Source organism: Phaenicophaeus curvirostris, chromosome 33 (assembly GCF_032191515.1).
Source record: "Phaenicophaeus curvirostris isolate KB17595 chromosome 33, BPBGC_Pcur_1.0, whole genome shotgun sequence".
NCBI classification, from domain to species: domain Eukaryota; kingdom Metazoa; phylum Chordata; class Aves; order Cuculiformes; family Cuculidae; genus Phaenicophaeus; species Phaenicophaeus curvirostris.
Genome location: NC_091424.1, coordinates 1,353,773 through 1,374,117, shown reverse-complemented (window position 1 = coordinate 1,374,117; position 20,345 = coordinate 1,353,773). Strand labels below are relative to the sequence as shown.

The following is a 20,345-nucleotide window of genomic DNA, read 5'->3' as shown; positions in this document are numbered from 1 at the left end:
CACAGTGGTGTCTGTAGATCATGAGGAAGCCGTGGGCAGTTCCTTACGCTCCCAAGTCTGGAACTGGTATTACAAGGTGATACAAGATGCTCATCTGTCCCAGTTGTGCTGCCTCTATAACCACATCTGGATTTTTTGGTTTTTGTTTGTTTTTTCTTTCTGATGCCATTTCCATGGTAACAAGGGAAAGCTGTGAAATTACTGGTGTGCTTTGGGTTCATCTTCACCGTCTCCCTCATCTTGCTAACAGCACATTGGTTTTGTCAATAGTTAATTCCTCGACCATCAAGAATCCACTCAGCAGCATTCCTTTCCTTCCAAAAATGCACCAGTTATTCTGCCCAAATCAGCACCAACAAATCTCTCCAATGTAAGCTCTTTATCAGACTTTTGTCTCCACAAATTCAACTCCTTTTGGCATGAAACTGAAGAGCTTTGTACTCCAAGCACAAGTTTTTATCATTTCAATTTTTTAATCATCGTTTTGGGGGCTGAAAGCCCCCAGAGGAGCCAAAGCCTTCCTTTCTTGGCTATGGCTGTTGTCTCTGAGACTGATGCCAGTGAGGGAGCCCCTTATCCTTAAAATACCAGGGTCTCGTGGCCTCCTCATCCCCACTCAGGAGCCTGGGAAGTGTTTTTCTACAGTCCAGCCCATGGCATTGTTCATCCTCACATCCCACTGCCCAGGAAGAGCCCTGAAGAATGAGTGAGGGACAGGATTTCCCTTCCCAGGGTCCCGGGGACAGGGCTTGGCCATTTGTTTATAGGGTTGTTACCTGGCCCTGTGGATTGATGAAACACATCCAGGTTGACTCAGCATCGGAGCCACTTTTACCTTGCTTTTCCCAGCCTTTCAGCATTGCCTTCAATTCTCTCCTCTAACTGGGTCCTGGAGATGCTTTCTCAGCAGTGCCTTCAGTGGGACCCATTAACACTACAAGAAACTTTGGAGCTCGAGCTTGACTTTTACATCTTGAGAAGTTTGTTCAACTTCCGCTGAGGGTGTGAGATTCAGGGACTCGACATCCAACCCTCTGGAGGGGTCATTAAAATGCCCTGGGCTGCTCCTCTGCTGCTGAGCTGGGCTGGGCTCCTGGGAGTGAGGGAGCTCATGGCAAGTGGGCAGCACTACAAAGAGCCAGGTCTGGCCAGGAGCAGCTCCTCTGCAAAGCCCAGCAGGGAGAAGGGAACTCCAATGCTTTCTGAGAGAAATGAGCAAGGCAGAGAGATCTTAAAGGTGATCAGGATGATGACTGAGGGCTTACTGGAGGAGAAATCTTCACAGTCCTGGACACAGTAAGTCTGGGTGCAGGGCAAAGCAGGTGTAGTTCCTTGTGGCATCTCCTAAACCTGGCCCAGCCCCAGCTCCTGAGATCTGTGAGGAGGGGGCTCTTGTGAGGCAGTTTGGAAGGGCTGTGAAGCCAGGGGTTGCAGCCAGGGGTGCTCCGGGCTGTCCTTGTGAGCAGGGTCCCTGCACTCCAGGCTCTGGGTGTGGGGAAGGGACTCTGCTGCCTGCCAGGGTCAGCGTTCAGCCTTTCTGGGGAGCTCCCCATGGAGCTGTGGGGAGAAGCTGTGGGTAGAAGAAGTGACCCCTGACAGGGCAGGGCAGGATCCTTCTGCTGTCAAGAGGGTTCTCTGTGCATCAGGGCTGCTCCCAGCTCCAGGTCAGCACCAGGAAATTTCCCAAGGGACATTTTGAGGGGAAGAGAAAGAGTTTTCCTGAGTCTGTGTTTTAAATTTTCTCCTCTGAGGGCAGGGGCAGGAAGAGGGGGAGGGAAAACAAAATAGAAAAGCAGTTTTCAAGGTTGAACAAGTCCTTGAGACTCCTGAGCTATGTCTTGAGTGGTCAGCAGCTCTGCTAACGGCCTCCTAAAGTGCCTTTAGTCACTCCTCTGCCCATGCACCAGCATCATCTCTGCTGGAACCATCCGGTTGCTCTGCATTTTGGAATGTCCAAAGAGGATCCTGCATGCAGGCAGTGCCCAGGAAGCGAGCAGGTTTGTGTCGAGGAACGCCCAGAGGATGGGATGGGGTCTGTGAGCAGGGAAAAGACAGGTGACAGGGAAACAGCTCCAAGGAGGAATTCTCAACGCACCAGGGATAGGATCAAAGATAGATTGAACCAGAGATGCTGTGCAAGGGAGATTTCAGAGTGTTCTGTGTGATCCCCTGCAATGCAGCCCCTTTCTCTGAGCAAGCCCCTTTGCCTCCTCTCCCACCCAGCAAAGCCTCTGCCCTCAGGGTTCTGGCCTCCAAGGCTGAGCCCCCTCCTCTGCAGCCACAGCTCCAGTGCCCTCCCCAGAGCCCAGGGGCTGAGAGCAACTGCCCAGCAAGGTTGGTGTCTGGGACGGGGTGAGCACATCTAGGGAAGGGGAACGCTGTCTGCATGTCTGGCTACCTCTGCCCTGGCCTCTCACAGCCAAACCCTCACTCAGTCTCTCCCTCTTTCTCCCCTTGTCTCTGCCCTTGCTGTTGTTCTCTACTACCAGGCTCTCTGGGGATGGGAGTTGTGGAGTCAGGCACTGATCCTCTGTGGGGCTGTGGGCAGTGCATTCCTGAGGAATTAACGGACTCTTCTATACTGAGATGTCATCATTAGGACACTTGGCTTTCCTTGAGGTTTCCTCCCTGAGGAGCCCTCCAGGGTGCAAACCTGTCCTATCACATCTTTGTTTTACCTGAATGTCTGTGGAAAAGTACAGAGACGCCCCAGGCAAGGAAATGCTCTTGGGTTTCTGAAACAAGCTGTGTATGTCCTGGGTTGAAAGATGAATTCTGAGACCTTTAGAAAAAGTTGGACAGTCAGTGTTTTGCAGTGGGTTTGTCTGCCTTCAGCAGATTCTCATGGCTTTTAAGCTGAATATGAAAGAGTGATTACTCTGTCTCTGAAAGGTTTTTTTGTACAGTGAAGTCTTCCCTAAGTTATCACTGTCCTTTCCCTCCTGACAGTGCCCCATGCCCAGAGGAATCAGATGTCCAACAGCAGCTCCATCACCCAGTTCCTCCTCCTGGCATTCGCAGACACACGGGAGCTGCAGCTCCTGCACTTCTGGCTCTTCCTGGGCATCTACCTGGCTGCCCTCCTGGGCAACGGCCTCATCATCATCACCATCGCCTGTGACCACCACCTCCACACCCCCATGTACTTCTTTCTCCTCAACCTCTCACTCCTCGACCTGGGATCCATCTCTACCACTGTCCCCAAAACCACGGCAAATTCACTTTGGGATACCATGTCCATCTCCTACTCAGGATGTGTTGCCCAGGTCTTTATGTTTCTCTATTTCATTTCAGCAGAGTATTCTTTCCTCACCATCATGTCCTACGACCGCTACGTTGCCATCTGCAAACCCCTGCACTACGGGACCCTCCTGGGCACCAGAGCTTGTGTCCACATGGCAGCAGCTGCCTGGGGCGCTGGGTTTCTCTATGCTCTGCTGCACACGGCCAACACATTTTCCCTGCCCCTCTGCCAGGGCAATGCTGTGGAACAGTTCTTCTGTGAAATCCCTCACATCCTCAAGCTCTCCTGCTCACACTCCCACCTTGGAGAATCTGGGTGTCTTGGTGTTAGTGCCGCTTTAGCTTTTGGCTGTTTTGTTTTCATTGTGGTGTCTTATGTGCAGATCTTCAGGGCTGTGCTGAGGATCCCCTCTGAGCAGGGTCGGCACAAAGCCTTCTCCACGTGTCTCCCTCACCTGGCCGTGGTCTCCCTGTTTGTCAGCACTGGCATGTTTGCTAATCTGAAATCTCCCTCCATCTCCTTCCCAGTCCTGGATCTGATGGTATTAAATAGAAACTTCACAGTACTCCTAACAGTAACACTTACACTAACTCTCATGCTGGTGCCAGAGCTAGTTTTAGTACCAGTGGTAGTGGCAGAATCATAGAATCACATCATAGAACCATGGAATGGTTTGGGTTGGAAGGGATCTTAGAGATCATCCGGTTCCAACCTCCTTTGCATGGGCATGGAAACCTCCCACTGGATCAGGGTGCTTACAGCCTCATTCAACCTGGACTTGAACTTCTTAATACTAGAACTAAAATTAATACTTATTTAAATATACTGATAAATAAATATACTTAAATATATATAAAATATAATATATAAATATACTGATATGAAGGCATTTGGCCCATACATAGATCACACACGACCAGCAATTGTCCCGTGGACATCTGGGGAAGCTGAATCAGGGACATCATCCCTGATGAGTCCTACACACTGACCATTTCCATGTCTGGCTGCACCTCCCAGCCCCTAGGAAGGACTTGTACTGAATGGTAATCTTTGTCCTCCTCCTTTGCTAATTGATGCCCAGCTCCACATTATTAATAAAAAGGGAACCCGTTTCCTATTGACATTTCCTGCACACCAGTCCCACAGCTCTTGCCACTGCTGGTCTCTCACATAAGCCTTTTCTCACACAGCTCCAAACACATCAGAGGCTCATGGCTTTGTCACATAAAACAGTGAGAAAGTCCATGGATTTGGATCCACCAGCTGCCCTGGGTCCTTGCTCAGTGTTTCACCCCAAAAGGTTTCTCAGACCCCAGATCTCGCTGCCTCTACTTGTCCACGATGTGCTTCAGCCCCAGTCACCCTTCTGGACTTGGCAGGACTCACTCCAGGCTAGGCAGGGTCTTCCTTGTGCTGGGAGCCCCGTACTGGACACGGCAGCCCTGATGTGTCCTGGGGTGGGTTAATCTTGGCCAGGAGCCGGACCCCCCACAGCAGCTCCCTCCCTCCCCAGAAGCAAGGGAACGAGGGAGAGAATGAACTAGAAAATCTCATGGGTCAAGACAAAGCAAAGGAGGTTCAGGGACCAATGACTGTAACTGGTACAGATGTGTCGACTTGCCAGTGGTCGATTTAATTTATTACCAGTTAAGAAAGTTTTGGATTGGGAGAGAAAAGGATGAAATATTAAAGCCCATCCCCTCATACTTCTTCCCAGGCTGAAATGGCTCAATGGCTCTCAATTCTTCTGCCAATCCCAACCCCAGGAGGAACATAGAGGATGGTGAAGAAGGGGTTAACAGTCAGAAAATTCATCCCTGCTGAACAGACAGCAAGCCTTCTAGACAGCAACCCATGACACAAGCCTTCTAAGACACAGCACTTCATTCCATGACCTGAGTGTCGTCTAGTTGTTCTACGATGCTACTTTCCAAGACCTGGCTCTTCTATGAACCTTCTCTGATCAGATTCTTCCATGACCTGACTGTTCTATGACTCTTCTATGACCCAGCCCTTCTCTGAACCAACACGTTTGTGACCCTTCAATGACCAAATCCTTCTAAAACCCAAATAAAATCACATTTCCATGACTCAACACTTCAATGGCCCGAATATTCTATTACCCTTTTATGACATTAATGAGGCTGTCACTGGCAAAGACGTGGACTTGCTGAAAGTCAATTTAATTTATGTCCAGTTAAGAAAGGTTGGATTGTGAGAAACAAGGATGAAATATTATAACCCATCCCCTCCCTCATTGCCCCAGTCTCAAATGGCTCTGTGACTCCCAATTCACCTGCCAACCCCAAATGCTGGAGAAGCATGGAGGGCGGAGGGATAACACAGGGGTTAACAGTCAGTAAAGAACACCTCTGCTGTTCCTTCCTCCTCACACTTCTCCCCAGCTCCAGCATGGTTCCTCTCCATGGGATCCCACTGTTTCTGCAGTCACGGCTCTGTGTAGTTCATTTCTTTCTCTCTACCCATGGGGCAGTTTCATGACCCTGAGAGCATCCATGGGCCTTCATGGCCCTGACAAGCATCTCCTGTGGCCTATACTCATCCCTCTGTCCATGGGCCAGGAGACAATGAAACCAGGACTGAGTTTCAGCCCAGGCTGATCTGAGCTGTAGGTGTTCAGACAAAGACACAGCCTGGCCTGACAATAGACCTTGTAGATTCAAACTGGCAGAGTCACTTCCCACCTTGGTTATTTATGGGTAAACAGCAGAAAGACATCATAACCATCCAAGTGCCAGACCCCAGGAGATTCACAGAGGCCTAGGAACCTTCTTCTTCCTTTCTTTCCATCAGGTGATCAGGTTTTAGAGATGAGGCAGAAAAACAGGTGTGGTTTCAGGGTGCAGATGATGGAAAGAGTGGAACAGAGCCACTTAGCAGGTTGCTCTGAGCCTCCCCCAACAGGCCAAAGTGTGCCCTCACCCCTCATGGTGTGGGCCCCTAACTCCATCCTGCCAGACCTCCTCCAGGGCCTCTCCAGTTTCTCCACTTTCTTTTTGAAATGTGAGACTCATTAGGTCCTGTGCCATCATACTGGTTCCAGAAGAGTGAGGGCAGTGATTGTCTCCTTTGCACAGCATCAAGAGTTGTTCGTTTTGCTCCCTCCCAGTGAGTATCAGGGGGTAAGCAAGAAGCTGTCAGGCGGACACAGCCAGGAGAGCTGACCCCAGCTGAGCAGAGGGAGATCCCATAACATAGATGCCACGCTCCGTGATAACAAGTATTCCAGGACAAGAAAGAAGTAGAGATTTTTATTGTTCACGGTGATGGGTGGTGATAGACTGGTGGGGTGTCAGCCTGCTTGAGGGAGGTGGCAAATGATGGCATTTGCATTGGTTTGGGGTTTGGAGGTTTGGATTATGTGGTTATTTTCTTTTTTCTTTCACCCATTAAAGTATTTTCAGCTCGGCCCCCATGTCAAAAAATATTTCCGTGGAACATCATGGGCAGAGACCTAGCTAGCCAAGGAATGCCCTGAGCAGAAGGACCCAGGCACCAGGACGCTTGGTTGTCCTCACTCACAAGAGGCCTCCACCAAGTCCAGGCCCTTTCAAAAGAGATTTTTTTAAAAGAAATCTTACTCTTCTTCTGAAAATTCCGCAGCCTGGAGAAGAGAAAGCATCAGGGATAACTTCTAGAGGCCTTCCAGTACCTGAAGGGTGTCACCAAGAAAGAAAAGATTAGAAATATAAACTTTAAAATAAAACAACGTTTTCCAGGTCGACTTTGAAATCTTCCTCTTTAACCACACTGGGAAATGACTCCAAGGAGCTGTGCAAGGCTTGAAGACCTGAAGAAATCTCCAGGCACAGAAAGTGCTTGTTAAGTCTTCCTATGTTTTAATGAGACCTCAGCTTCTGAGAGGAGATGGAGCAAAGCTCTCAAGAAGTCAAAAGCAGAACTCAGAGTATGGAGAAGTATTAATTGGTTTCAGTGAGTATTGTTTGAGACAAAGTGTCCCCAGGGACTCGTTAGAGCCGATAATTGGAGGCCATGATTGCAGAAAGGCAAAGGCGCTGTGCAGGGAGCTGTGATGCTGAGAAAAGCCTGTGTTTGATTGATGAATCAGAAATGCCAAGCCCTGACCCCCAGGCCCAGGTCAGGCAGATCTGGCTTTGGCTACAATGACACTGGTGTCATGAACCTTCTCACATTTCTGAATAAAACTGGGAGCAGTTAATCCATATAATTCCAAAGCAAGGCCTGAGATTCTGAGGCTCTCAGACAGCTCTATGGAGTTGTGGCAGAGTTGGGTAGAAAAGGGTAGTATCATAAAATGGTTTGATCATAGAATTGTAACAGAAAACTGTTTGAGAAGAGTCAGGTGATAGAAGAGTTGGATCATAGAGGAGTGATAGAGGAGTTCCGCCACAGAAGGTTTACAGAAGAGTTGAGTCATTGAAGCCTCCTATCAGAATTGGGTCATAGATGATTAAGGTCATAAAGGGTTTATAGAATATTTGCACCATGGAAGAGTCAAGTCATTGAAGTGTGAGTGTATTTGGGGTTTAGGAGGGTTTGATCACAGAAAGGTCACAAAAGGGTTGGTTCAGAGAACGGTTGGGTCATAGAAGATTCATAGAACTGTTAGGTAATAAAAGAATCAGGTCACAGAAGGTTCATAGAAGTGTCAGGTCACAGAAGAGTCATAGAGTCAGGGCATAGAAAGTCCCATCATAGAACAGTCAGACAACAGTCAGGTCATGGAATGAAGTGTTGTGTCATAGAAGGCTTGAGTCATGGAAGGGCCTGATTATATAAGAGACAATTCACAGAAGGGTTGACTTATAGATGTGTCAGGCCTTAGAGGAATAATAGAAGAGTTCAGTCATAGAAGGTTCGTAGAAATCTCAGGTCACAGAATTTTCCCTTACTAGAAGAGTTGAGTCAAAGAAACGTGAGAGTTTATTTGGATAATAGAAGAGCTTGGTCACAGAAGGGTCATCAATGAGTCAGGTCATAGAAGTGTCAGGTCATAAAATGGTTGGGTCATAGATTATCCCGGTCATAGAGGAGTCAGGTCATAGGAAACCATAAACGGATCATAGAAGACTTGACTTATAGAAGGCTTGAGTTATAGGAAGCTTAGAGTCTAGATGAGTTGGATCATAGAAGAATCGTGGAAGAGTGGGGTCGTAGGAGACTTGGTTCATAGAAGAGATGGTTCATAGAAGGCTCATAAGAAGAGTAGGGTTGTAGAAGGTGTGTATCAGTGAAGTATCGGGTCATAGAAGCACTAGGTCACAGAAGGGTCATGGAATTTTAGGTCACAGAAGTAATAAAAAAGCAGCTTGTGGCTCATGTAAGAGTCAGGTCATACAGGAGTCAGATCACAGAAGGGTCAGTTAATTGTAGGTTTGGTTCATAGAGCAGTTGGGTGATAGAGGGGTTGGGTTTTAGAAGAGTCGGGTCATAGAAGCATCAGGGCATAGATGATTTGTGTCGCGGAAGACGCATAAAAGACTTGGGTCATAGCAAGTCAAATCACACAAGAGTCAGAGAAGGTCACAGAAGTGTCAGGTCATATAAGGGATGGGTCAAAGAAGAGTCAGGATATAGATGAGATGGATCATAGAGGAGTAATAGAATAATTCAGTCATAAAAGGTTCATTGAGGCGTTGTGTCACAGAAGTCTTAGGCCATACAAGATTTGGGTAATAGACGAGTCATGAAATATTTGGGCCATGGAAGAGCTGAGTCATAGAAGTATGAGGGTTTAGTCAGGAAAAGGAAGGATTGGGTCATAGAGAGGTCTTAGTAGAGTCAGGTCATGAAAATGTTGGCTCATAAAAGAGTTGGGTCAAAAATAATTCAGGTCATAGAGGAGTTTAGTAATAGACGGATGATGAGACACTATCTGCCCAAGGGAAATCCAGTCCCATTCTCTTTCAGATATCCAGAAATACAATTTGAGTGGAAATTGTCTGGTCAACTACCTTTGGCTCTCCTGTTCATTCATTGGCCATTTGTAAAAACGAATGCAATGTGGGAGTGGTGCCAGCGGTCAGGGAGTATCCTCACCCTCCATGACCTTTAGAAAATGATGGAGAGTGGCCTCACTGTGACACTGTCCTGCTCACTCAGTTCTCTGCGATGCTCCCTCTCCTGTCCGATAGACAGGGAAGGATTGTGTTTGCTCAGTTGATCCCTGATTTGATTACCAGTCACTCCTGGTTATCTCCTGCAGAGTCCTGCCCTGAGTCACAGAGGCCAGGGAGACCTTGCTGGGGAAGACAGAGACAAAGAGGACACAGGCAATCTCAGATCTGTCTACCACTCCTCTTCCTAAATCCAGCAGTGCCTACATAGGGTCTTCATTTCTTCTTTAGCTGTTCCTGAAGCAGCAAACACTCATCATGAGGCCCTTGAATGGCTTTTAAAGTTGAGAGTGAGTTTGCCTGGACCATTGTGAGCTTGGAATATGCTGTCCTTGAAATCCATCTCTCTTGTGTTCTGTGACCATGTTTTCCTGTGTCTCCCACAGGAACGTCTCCAGCTGCTCATACCTTTGCCCCTGGCTGAGGGAATTGCTGCCCATGGGGCTGAAGCCCTGCAGCAGTGGCACCAGGCAAGGTCATCCCTGCCAGGAGGAAGCATGGGACCAAGTGTCCAAGACTCCATGTGTGCAAAAGCTTTGGTTGGAGCTGAGACACGTCAAGGACAGAAGAGAGCTGAGTGTCTTTCCAGTCCCAGGTGTAAAGATCCAGGATGAAATGTCTGAATTCACTCAATGGAACACATCATCCTGCTTGGAGATTTGAGATTATTCTCTGTCACCTGTGCTCCATCACATCATACAGGATGGTAATAAAGACAATTGACAGTGCTGGCCCAAGCGCTGGTCACTGGGGGATGCCACAAGTCACTGGCTGCATGGAGGACTTTGTACCACTAATGGCATTTGGGCTTGGTCTTTCAGACAACTTCCCAGCCAGGGTCACTTCTTCAGCCCAGATTCTGGTTATGAGGATACACAGGAGACCATGTCTAAGGCCTTGCAGAATTCCATGTAAACAACATGCCCTTCTTTCCCTTACCATTTTGGTTCAGAAACTCATTTCTTTTTATTTGAGGGTCTGGAAATGGCTGCAGGCCTTTGCCACCCCCTTCCTGTGATTGAGGGTTGCCTGACCTGCCTGTAATCTCCCAATTCTCATTTCTACCTTTCCAGAAGATGGATTTGGCATCTGCCTTATCCAAGGACCCCAGAACTGCTAAGATTGCTCTGGCACCTTTGGGAGCAAAATCCAGAGTCATGGACCAAGGTGACACAGCAGACAGGAACATTTGCACTGGGGTGAGAGACCAGTGCTGGCAATGATGGTTGTGAGGGGTGACTCCAGGGTCGCCCTGAGGCAGATTCCCCAGGGTTTGAAACCCACATGGGCACAGACCAGACCCTGCCCAGCTGCTCCTTCAGGACTCTCACAAGAAGCATGGTTGTAGTAGCCAGTCCCAACCCTGCAGAGCCATAATGATTACCTGTACACCTGGGCTTCCATCTGGGGGCAACTACTTGGAAATTCTCTTAAGAGAATCATTGGGGAGAAGGCCTAAGCCTTCAGGCAGTGCTCTGAGGAGATCCCCTTGCTTCATGGAAAGGCTGTTGTGTCCCACAAGTGCCCACTGCCTGTCCCTGCCTGCGGGCACAGCACTGCCACGCAGTACGGCTGTGACCAAGCTCAGAGCCCTCAGGCCTTACAGCAAGTCAAGAAGTGAGGAGGAGAGTGTGGAAGTGGAGAGAGGACAGCCCTGGGAGATGAAGTGCTGGCGCCTGGCAGTGCTGCTGTGCCGGGGCTCTTTTCCTCTCCACCCATGCCCACAGGAACTGTCCCTGCAGCTCCAGAAAAGCCTTGGAGGAACAACATCAGGAAACAAAAGTCTTCAAATATCCCTTTATTTTGTTTAAACGCACAGAAAGCACAGCTCCTCATTTACACCACCGTTCAGCAAGAAAGGAGAAGACAGTGAATTATAAACAGGATGGCAAGATTTTCCCAGCCGAAGAATCAGGAACACCAATAACAAATGCAGAAGCCAGTCTAAGCCTGCCATGACTTGCATGGCAACTGCTATGCAGAAGGTGATGAGCACTTCATTGCTTCAGAAAACCCCTCAGATATCAGTTTCCCCACTGCATCCTTCAGCTGCTGGTTCCTCAAACTGTAGATGAGGGGGTTCAATGCTGGAGGCACCACTGCATATAGAATTGAAACCACCAGATCCAGGGATGGAAAAGAGACAGAGGGAGGCTTCAGATACGCAATCATGCCAGTGCTGACAAACAGGGAGACCACAGCCAGGTGAGGGAGACACGTGGAGAAGGCTTTGTGCCGTCCCTGCTCAGAGCGGATCCTCAGCATAGCCCTGAAGATCTGCACATAGGACACCACAATGAAAACAAAACAGCCAAAAGCTAAAGCGGCACTAACACCAAGATACCCATCTTCCCCAAGGTGGGAGTGTGAGCAGGACAGCTTGAGGATGTGAGGGATTTCACAGAAGAACTGGTCCACAGCATTGCCCTGGCAGAGGGGCAGGGAAAATGTATTGGCCGTGTGCAGCAGAGCAGTGAGAAACCCAGCGCCCCAGGCAGCTGCTGCCATGTGGACACAAGCTCTGGTACCCAGGAGGGTCCCGTAGTGCAGGGGTTTGCAGATGGCAATGTAGCGGTCGTAGGACATGATGGAGAGAAGGGAATAATCTGCTGAAATGAAAAAGGCAAACAGAAAGACTTGGGCTACACATCCTGTGTGGGAGATGGTTCTGGTATCCCAGAGGGAATTGGCCATGGATTTGGGGAGAGTAGTAGAGATGGAGCCGAGGTCAAGGAGTGAGAGGTTGAGGAAGAAGAAATACATGGGGGTGTGGAGGTGGTTGTCACAGGTGATCGTGGTGATGATGAGGCCATTGCCCAGGAGAACAGCCAGGTAAATGCCCAGGAAGAGCCAGAAGTGTAGGAGCTGCAGTTCCCGTGTGTCTGCGAATGCCAGGAGGAGGAACTGGGTGATGGAGCTGCTGTTGGACATCTGATGCCTCTGGGCATGGGGCATTGTCACAGGAGGAAAGGACAGTGGGATGTTAGGGGAGATTTCTCTGAGCAAAATCAAAGCCGTTTCTCACAAATCACATTCTTCCCTACTCTTTATTTCCCAGGACATCACCATTCAGCTCTGTGCCTGGAGCCCTGCTTTTTGCCAGATGAATGTGCTGGGACGAACAGGGCCTCTGCCCACTGGTTGCGAGGAGTCAGCTCTGCTCTGCAGCAGGGGGGCATGGGGCGATGTGGGCAGTCCTGGTGTTCTAATTTTGCAGTTAAAATGGCTCCTAATGTAAAAGGATTTCTCAGTAGCTGCACCCCCAGTGCTAGGAAGGCACAGTGTCCACCATGTTTGAGAGGGAGAGGTTTTTTTACAACTCTCTCCCATCTCGGCTAGAGATCGTCATGGATGTCAGAAACGCTCAGTATTTCTGTTGCATTCAGGGAAAACAAAGAAATTCATGTTAGGCAAGAGCATTGTCTGTGGCTCAGTGGAGAGGGAGGGGAGCTCATCTCATCTTTGCTCTTGTCCCCAGCTTCCCTAGGCTTCAACCTTTGAGATGGAGGGGCACCTCACTCTTGTTTTACCCTGAAAAGCCATCAAACCCTTCTGTGAACAGAAAGATCAACCTCATACCACTCAATGTCTCACCCTTTCTAAGGTCTCAGCACCCCACTGTCAGCCCAGGACACACACGGCTCATTTCACAAACCCAACAGCCTTTCCTTGGCTGTAGTGTCTCTGTACTTCTCCAAGGTTATTCGGGTAGCACCAAGTTGTGATAGACGTTTATATTCTGGAGGAAAGCTCACAGCTTGGAAAAAAAACCTCACAGAACTATTCAAGTACCCTAATGATGGTGTTTCAGTAAGGAAGAGTTAGCTCTTTCCTCAGGGAATGACACAGGTCTCTTTGCCCACAGCCCCATGGGTGAGATGAAAGCTTGGACACTGCATTCCCATGGACGCACCTGCATGGGAGGAATCAGAAGGTCAGTGCCTGGCTCAACTGCTGAAACTCCCATCCCCAGAGAGCCTGGCAGCAAGAACAAGAGAACAGCAAGAACAAATGGAAAAGCCAGGAAAGAAGCTGTGTTGGTCCAGCTGAGAGAGGTCAGGGCAGAGGCAGCTGGGCGCTCAGGACAGTGTTACCCTAACCCAGCTGTGCTCACCCTCTCCAAAACATCAACATTGCTGCTCTATTGCTCTCAGCCCTTGTGCTCTGGACAGGAAAGTGGACTCATGATTAGAGAGCTGCACCATGGCTCTGCTTGAGCTCTGGCTGAAGAGGAGGGGGAGCCCAAGCTGAGGGCAGAGTCTTTTCTGGGTGGGAGAAGAGGCAAGGGGGCTTACTCAGAGGAAGGGTTTGTGGTGAATGGGATCACACAGAGCTGTCTGAATTCTCCCTCCCACAACATCTCTGTTTTAAGTTCCTCTCATCCTCTGATCCTATCCATTCTGCCCAGAGATTTTCCTCACTGGAGGTGTTTCCTTGTTCCATGCCTTTTTTCTGTCAGTGCTCACAGACCCCATCTGACTCTCTCTGCTCTCCCCCTGGACCTGCATAAACCTGCCTGTTCACTGGGTTAAGCTTAACACAGGTTCTTATTTATAAGCAGAAAAGGACAGGACACACAAAGCCTGATGGGTCCTGCAGAGGTGATGCTGGTGCTGTCCATGGGCAGAGGAGCAACTGCAGACAGGTTTAGAGGCTCCTACCGGACCTACTGACCACTCAATGATACAGCTGAGGAGTCTCAGTGATTTCTAGCATGAAAGTCTCTTGTTCCATTTCTTGCCTCAGATTCCCCAAGGGCAGGGAAATGAATACACAGATGCAGTTGTGTTCCTTATCTTTAACATAATCCCTGCCCAGATCTTGAAATGTCCTCTTAGAAATATTGTGGGTTGATTTGGAGCTGTGAGCAGCCCTGACTCACACTACACCCACTTCAAAGCAGACAGGCCTTCTCCTCCCAGGATGTGCTTCTTCCACCCACAGCTCCTCCCTGTCCCACCATGAGAAGCTACATGGGCAGGCTGAGCACTGACCATGTCTTTTCTCTCTACTGGAAAAACTGCAAGAGTCCTCCTGACAGATCCCACAGGCTGTGGCTGTGCCGGCTTTAGGAGATCTCTCCAGGAACTTCATCTGCATTGTCCTACAGCAGAGACTCACCTGGAGAAGGACTGTGAAGATTTTTCTCCAAATGAAGTCTCCTCTTCCCTCTAACTCCAGCCTGCCTATTGCCTCTCCCTGCTCCCTCCTCTTCCCTCCCTGCCTGCAGGCAGTGCCCTCAGCCCTGCTGGGCTTTGCAGAGGAGCTGCTCCTGGACAGACCTGGACAGACTCTTTGTAGTGCTGCCCCCTTGCCACCAGCTCCCTCCCTGCCAGGAGTCCAGCCCAGCTCAGCAGCAGAGGAGCAGCCCAAGGCTTTCTCTGCCCCATCTGGGCTCCCTCGAGGTGTCTCGGGCTCCAGAGGAACCTGCTGAGAAACAGGCTGAAGCCATCCCTGATGTTCCCTCCCTCAGCTGGAGTGAGAAAGTTCTTTCGTGCGGTGTCATTGCTCCTGTTAGAAAAGCACCTGGGCATGAGAATCGATATTTTTGTCCCATCATTTGACAGGAGAGCAGGAAGGTAACAGGGAGTGATCTCATTTCTCCAAGCTGGGGGGATCTGTTCCATTGACTGATCTAAAGCATTTCATCCTGGGTCTTAAGACCTAGGGCTGGAAAGACACTCAGCTCCCTTCTCTCAGCCCGTGGCTTTGCTCTCAGCAAAGACTTTGCACACTCGGGTCTTAGAAACTTGGTCCCAGGTTTCCTCATGGCAGGCATAAGCTTGCCTGGTGCCACAGCTGCAGGGCTTCAGCCCCGGTGGGCAGCAATGCCCTCAGCCAGGGCCACAGGCTGGAGGAGCTGGAGTCATTCCTGTGGGGACAGAGCTGTGATAAGGTCACAGAGCTCAGGAAAGATGGTTTCAAGAACAGCATCCTCCAAGCTAAGCAAAGGTCCAGACAAAAACTCCCCCTCAGCCTGAAAGGCCATTCAGGAGGACAATGATGAGTGTCTGCTTTTTCAGGAACCATAAAGGGCACTGTGTGGGCAGTGCTGAATTCAGGAAGAGCAGGTGTAGACAGATCTGAGATTCCCTGTGTCCTCTTTGTCTCTGTTTTCCCCAGCAAGATCTCCTAGGCCTCTGTGACTCAGGGCAGGACTCCGGAGGATATAAATCACTGGTGACTGGGGATCAAGACAGGGATCACTAGAGCAAACTGAATCCTTCCCGGTCTGTGGGACAGGAGGGGCAGCATCCCAGGGAGCTGAGTGAGGAGGATGATGTCACATGAGGCCACTCTCCATCATTTTCAGAAGGTCATGGAGATTGGGGGAACTCCCTGACCACTGCCATCACCCCCACACTACATGTCCTTTTTAGAAATAGCCAACGGATGAGCAGGGGATCTAAAGGCTTTTGCCGAGATATTTTCCTCTTCAGTTCTATTTCTGGATGTCTGAAAGAGAAGTGGACTGGATTTCCCTTGGGCAAATTGTTTCTCACGATCCTTCTATGACCCAACTCCTCTATGATTTCAATAGTTGTTCACCCAACTCTTCTATGACCCAACACTATGATCTGCCTCTTATTAGACTGTCTTTGACCTGTTCCTTCCTTTTCCTGACTATATTCTTGTGCTTCTATGACTCAACTATTCCATGACCCAAATCTTTTATGACCCTTCTTATGACCAAAATCTTTTAAAGCCTGAGACTTCTGTGACCCGACACCTCTAAGAGCCTTTTATGACTGAACTATTACTCCTCCATGATACCACTCATCAATAACCCGACTCTTCTTTGACCTGCTCTTATATGATCAGACCCTTCTATGACTTGACCCCTCTATACCCTTCTATGACTTGACTATCCTCTGAATCTTCTGTGATTTGTCTTTCTATGACCCAAGTCTTCTCTGATTCTTCTGTGACACAAATCATCTATGCCCTGACACTTCTATGACCCGACTCTTCTAAAACCCAACCCGTTGATGACCCAACTGTTCTATGAACCAAACCTACTATTAACTGACCCTTCTATGACCTGACTCCCTTATCACCTGACTCTTAAATGAGCTGCCACCTGTGTTTTTATGACTTCTATGACCCAACAGTTCTATCACCAATCTATGACCTAGTGCTTCTATGACCCGACACTTCAATGACACACCCCTTGTACAACACTGCTCTTCTATGAGCCTTCTATGACCCATCTCTTCTATGAACCAACTCTTCTACCACCCCATTCCTCTGTGACTTCTCCATGATCTGACTCATCTAGAGGCTGAGCCTTCTACCAATCAAGCCATCTATGACCCCATTCTTCTATGGTCCTTCTATGACCTGACTCCTCTCTGAATTAAATAATCTATGACCCAACCATTTTATGACCTGACCCTCCTATGACCTGACTCTTTAATGTCCTTTCAGTGACCAAACCTTTCTATTATCCAAATCAGCTCTCATGCTTCTACTACTCAATACTGCTGAAAATTCTATGATCTGAGACTTCCATCACCCGACCCTTTTATGAACCTTCTATGACTGAAACTTCTGTTATTACTTTATGACCTGATACATCCATAATTCAACTGTTCTGAGACCCACCTCTTACATGACCAGGCCCTTCCATGACTCCAGCCTTCTATGACACAACACTTCATTCCATGACATGACTCTTGTCTGACTGTTCTATGATGTGACTTTCCATGACCTGAGTCTTCCAGGAACCATCTGTGAACAGATTCTTCCATTATCTGACTGTTCTAGGACTCTTCTATGACCCAACCCTTCTCTGAATCAACCGTTCTGTGACCCTTCTATGAATAAACCCTTCAAAAACCCAAACAAACTCACACTTGTATGACTCGACTCTTCTATGGCCTGAATATTCTATGACCCTTTTATGAACTCAGCCATCTATGGTCCAGTTCTGCTATGAAAATTCTATGATCCAAAACTTCTATAAACCTTCTATGACTGCTCTCCTTAGTTACTCCTCTATGACTCAACTCTTCTCTCAGCTGACCCTTCTCATACCCAAGATTTCTGTTTCTCTTCTATGACTCTGCTCTTTTATGACCCTGCCCATCTAGGACCCAAGTCTTCCATAACTGCAGGAAGCTGCGTGAGAGTCTTGGCATCTCCCATAACCCTACAGGCCTGTATTTGGGATTAAATGGAATAACTGCTGTGATTCTGACTATGCAATGTCGAAATGTTCATGGCACAAGTGCCATTGTAGCCAAAGCCAGATCTGCCTGCCCTGGGTCTGGGGGTCAGGGCTTGGCCTTTCTGCTTCACCAAGAAAACCCAGGGTTTTCTCAGCATCACAGCTGCCTGCACAGCGCCTTTGCATTCCTGCACTCATGGCCTCTAATTCTGGGCTCTAACGAGTCCCTGGGGAGGCTTTGTTACTAACAATCCCCAATGAGACCAGTTAAGACTTCAAGGAATTTTGAGCTTTGCTTTTGACTTCTTGAGATGTTTCCTCAATCTTCTCTCAGCATGACCATTCAAGGACTCATCAGCAAATCCACCCTGGGTCTAATTAAATTACAGAAAGACTTAACGAGCTCTTTCTCTTCCTGTTGTTTTCTAAAGGTTTTCAAGGCTTGCACAGCTCCTTGGAGTTATTTCGCAGTGTGGTTTAAGAGGAAGATTTTAAAATGCACCTAAGAAAAATACGTTTTGGTTTAAAGATTATATTTCAAGACTTTTCAGCATTAGAGAATGGCTAGGGTTGGAAGGGACATTAAAGCCTATCCAGTTCCAACCCCCTTGCCATGGACAGGGACACCTCCCACTGGATCAGGCTGCTTAAGGCCCCATCCAAGCTGGCCTTGAACACCTCCAGGGAGGGGGCATCCACAGTTTCCCTGGGCAACCTGGGCCACTGCCTCACCACCTTTTTTGTGAAGAGTGTCTTCTTAATGTCTAATCTAAATCCTCGCCTCAGAACTTAAAGCTTTTCTCACTGTCCTGTCATTCCATGTGGTTGTAAGAAGCCCCTCCTCAGCTTTCTTGGTGACTCCATTCAGGTACTGGAAGGCTGCTATAAGGTCTCCCTGAAGCATTGTCTCCTGCAGGCTGAGGACGTTCCAGGAGAAGATGAATGTTCCTTCAGAAAATCCCTTTTGAAAAGGCATGGGATTGGTGGAGGATTTTTGGGAATGACGACAAGCAGGCATCCTGGGGCCCAGGTAAACTCCTCAGGGCACTCCTCAGCTGGCAAGGTCTCTGCACATGCTGCTCCATGGAAATGTTTTTTGACTTGCGGGCTGAGCTGAAAATAGTTTAATAGATGAAAGGAAAAAGATAAAGAAACAACATAAACCCAAACCTAAACCCGATTCAAATACCATCACTTGCCACCTCCTTCTAGCAGACTGACACCCCTCCAGCCTATCACCATCCATCACGTTGAATGAAACAAATCTCCACTTCTTTCTTGTCCTGGCATACTTTTTATCACTAAGGGTAGCATCTATGTTACGGGATCTCCCTCTGGTCAGCTGGGGTCAGCTCTCCTGGCTGTGACCCCCTGACAAGTTCTTGCCCACCCCCAGCCACTCACTGGGAGGAGCAGAGGGAGCAACCCTTGACGCTGGGCAAAGGAGACAATCCCTGCCTTCACTCTTCTGGCACCAGGACGATGCCACAGGACCCAGTGAGTCTCACGTTTCAAAAGGAAAGTGGAGGAACTAGAGAGGACCTGGAGGAGGTTTGGCAGGATGGAGTTAGGGCCCACAGCACGAGGGGTGAGGGCACACTTTGGCCTGCTGGGGGAGGCTTGGGGCAACCTGCTAAGTGGGTCTTTACATCTCATAGGAAAACTTAGGGAACGAGAGAGCTAATGAGACCTTTAGGCCAATGCCAGCTCTTAGCAGGGCCAGCTTTGTGGTCAGACCCAGCTTCTCAGTCCATGTCGGTATCCACAGAGAGAGTTTACACATGAACAAGGCACTGAGACCACATTTAAAAGAAAGGATTTGGGCATTTGATCAACTCCATGAGCACAGTTTTCTTGTGCAGAGGAGTGGGATCCTTCTGCTGGTCTCCTGGCCCATCTCCAGCCCATGAGGTGCTTTAGGCTGAAAACAGAATTCAAACACAGTGATGTGGGTAGTGTCACCTTTATTTCTCAATGAGGTGGAGGTAGAGTCATCTCAGAGCTTTCAGGTTAAGAGCTCCATGAAAGGAAGAGAACAGTTTTGAACAAACATTGACTTTAGATCATGTCATGTGATGGCACTTCCCCCTTTGTTTCCATCATCTCCACCCTAAAACCTCACCTGCTTTTCTGCCTCACCTCTCAGACCTGACTAACTGATGGAAAGAAAGGAAGAAGAATGGTCCTAGGCCAAGGTGAATCGTCTAGGGTCTAGCACTCGCTTGGCTATGATGTCATTCCATTGTTCAACCCATAAAATGCCAAGGTGGGAAGTGACTTTTCAAGTCTGACTCAACAAGGCTCATGGACAAGCCAGTCTGAGTCTGTGTCTGCACATCCACACATGTACAGCTCAGATCAACCTGGGACTGAAACTCAATCCTGTGTTCATTGCCTCCTGGCCCATGCACAGAGGGATAGGTGAAGCCTCAGGAGACGCTCGTCAGGGCCATGAAGGTCCATGGATGCTCTCAGGGCCCTGACACTGCCCCATGGGTAGAAAGAAAGGAATGAACCACACAGCCTGGACCTCACACGCGGTGGGATGCCATGGAGAGGATCCATGCTGGAGCAGGGGAGAGGTGTGAGGAGGAAGGAGCGGCAGAGATGATCTTTACTGGCTGCTAACTCCCTCTTCACCACCCTCCATGCTCCTCCTGGGGTGGGCAGAGGCATTGTGAGCAATGGAGTCATTTGAGCCTGGGACAAGCTGTGAAGGGAATGGGCTTTAATATTTTGTCCTTGTTTCTTCCAATCCAATTTTTTTCACTGGCAATTGTGGGCATAAATATTCCAGTATTGCGTTTATGCT

General features: G+C 48.8%; 3 protein-coding genes across 3 annotated transcripts in view; 1 reads left to right on the top strand and 2 right to left on the bottom strand.

Moving 5' to 3' along the window:
• The window catches only part of LOC138732511 (scavenger receptor cysteine-rich type 1 protein M130-like), a 283,984-nt gene that overhangs the window by 75,031 nt on the left and 188,608 nt on the right, over positions 1 to 20,345 (bottom strand). The gene's annotated exons all lie outside the window — the stretch shown is intronic.
• On the top strand, positions 2,973 to 4,880 carry LOC138732491 (olfactory receptor 14A16-like). Its single transcript, XM_069879099.1, has 2 exons — positions 2,973 to 3,785; positions 4,758 to 4,880. Exons 1-2 carry the CDS (start codon positions 2,973 to 2,975, stop codon positions 4,878 to 4,880), a joined length of 936 nt encoding a protein of 311 aa, XP_069735200.1.
• LOC138732490 (olfactory receptor 14A16-like) lies at positions 11,338 to 12,360 on the bottom strand. The gene has a single exon (XM_069879098.1). The coding sequence runs from the start codon at positions 12,316 to 12,318 to the stop codon at positions 11,338 to 11,340; it is 981 nt and encodes a 326-aa protein (XP_069735199.1). The 5' UTR covers positions 12,319 to 12,360.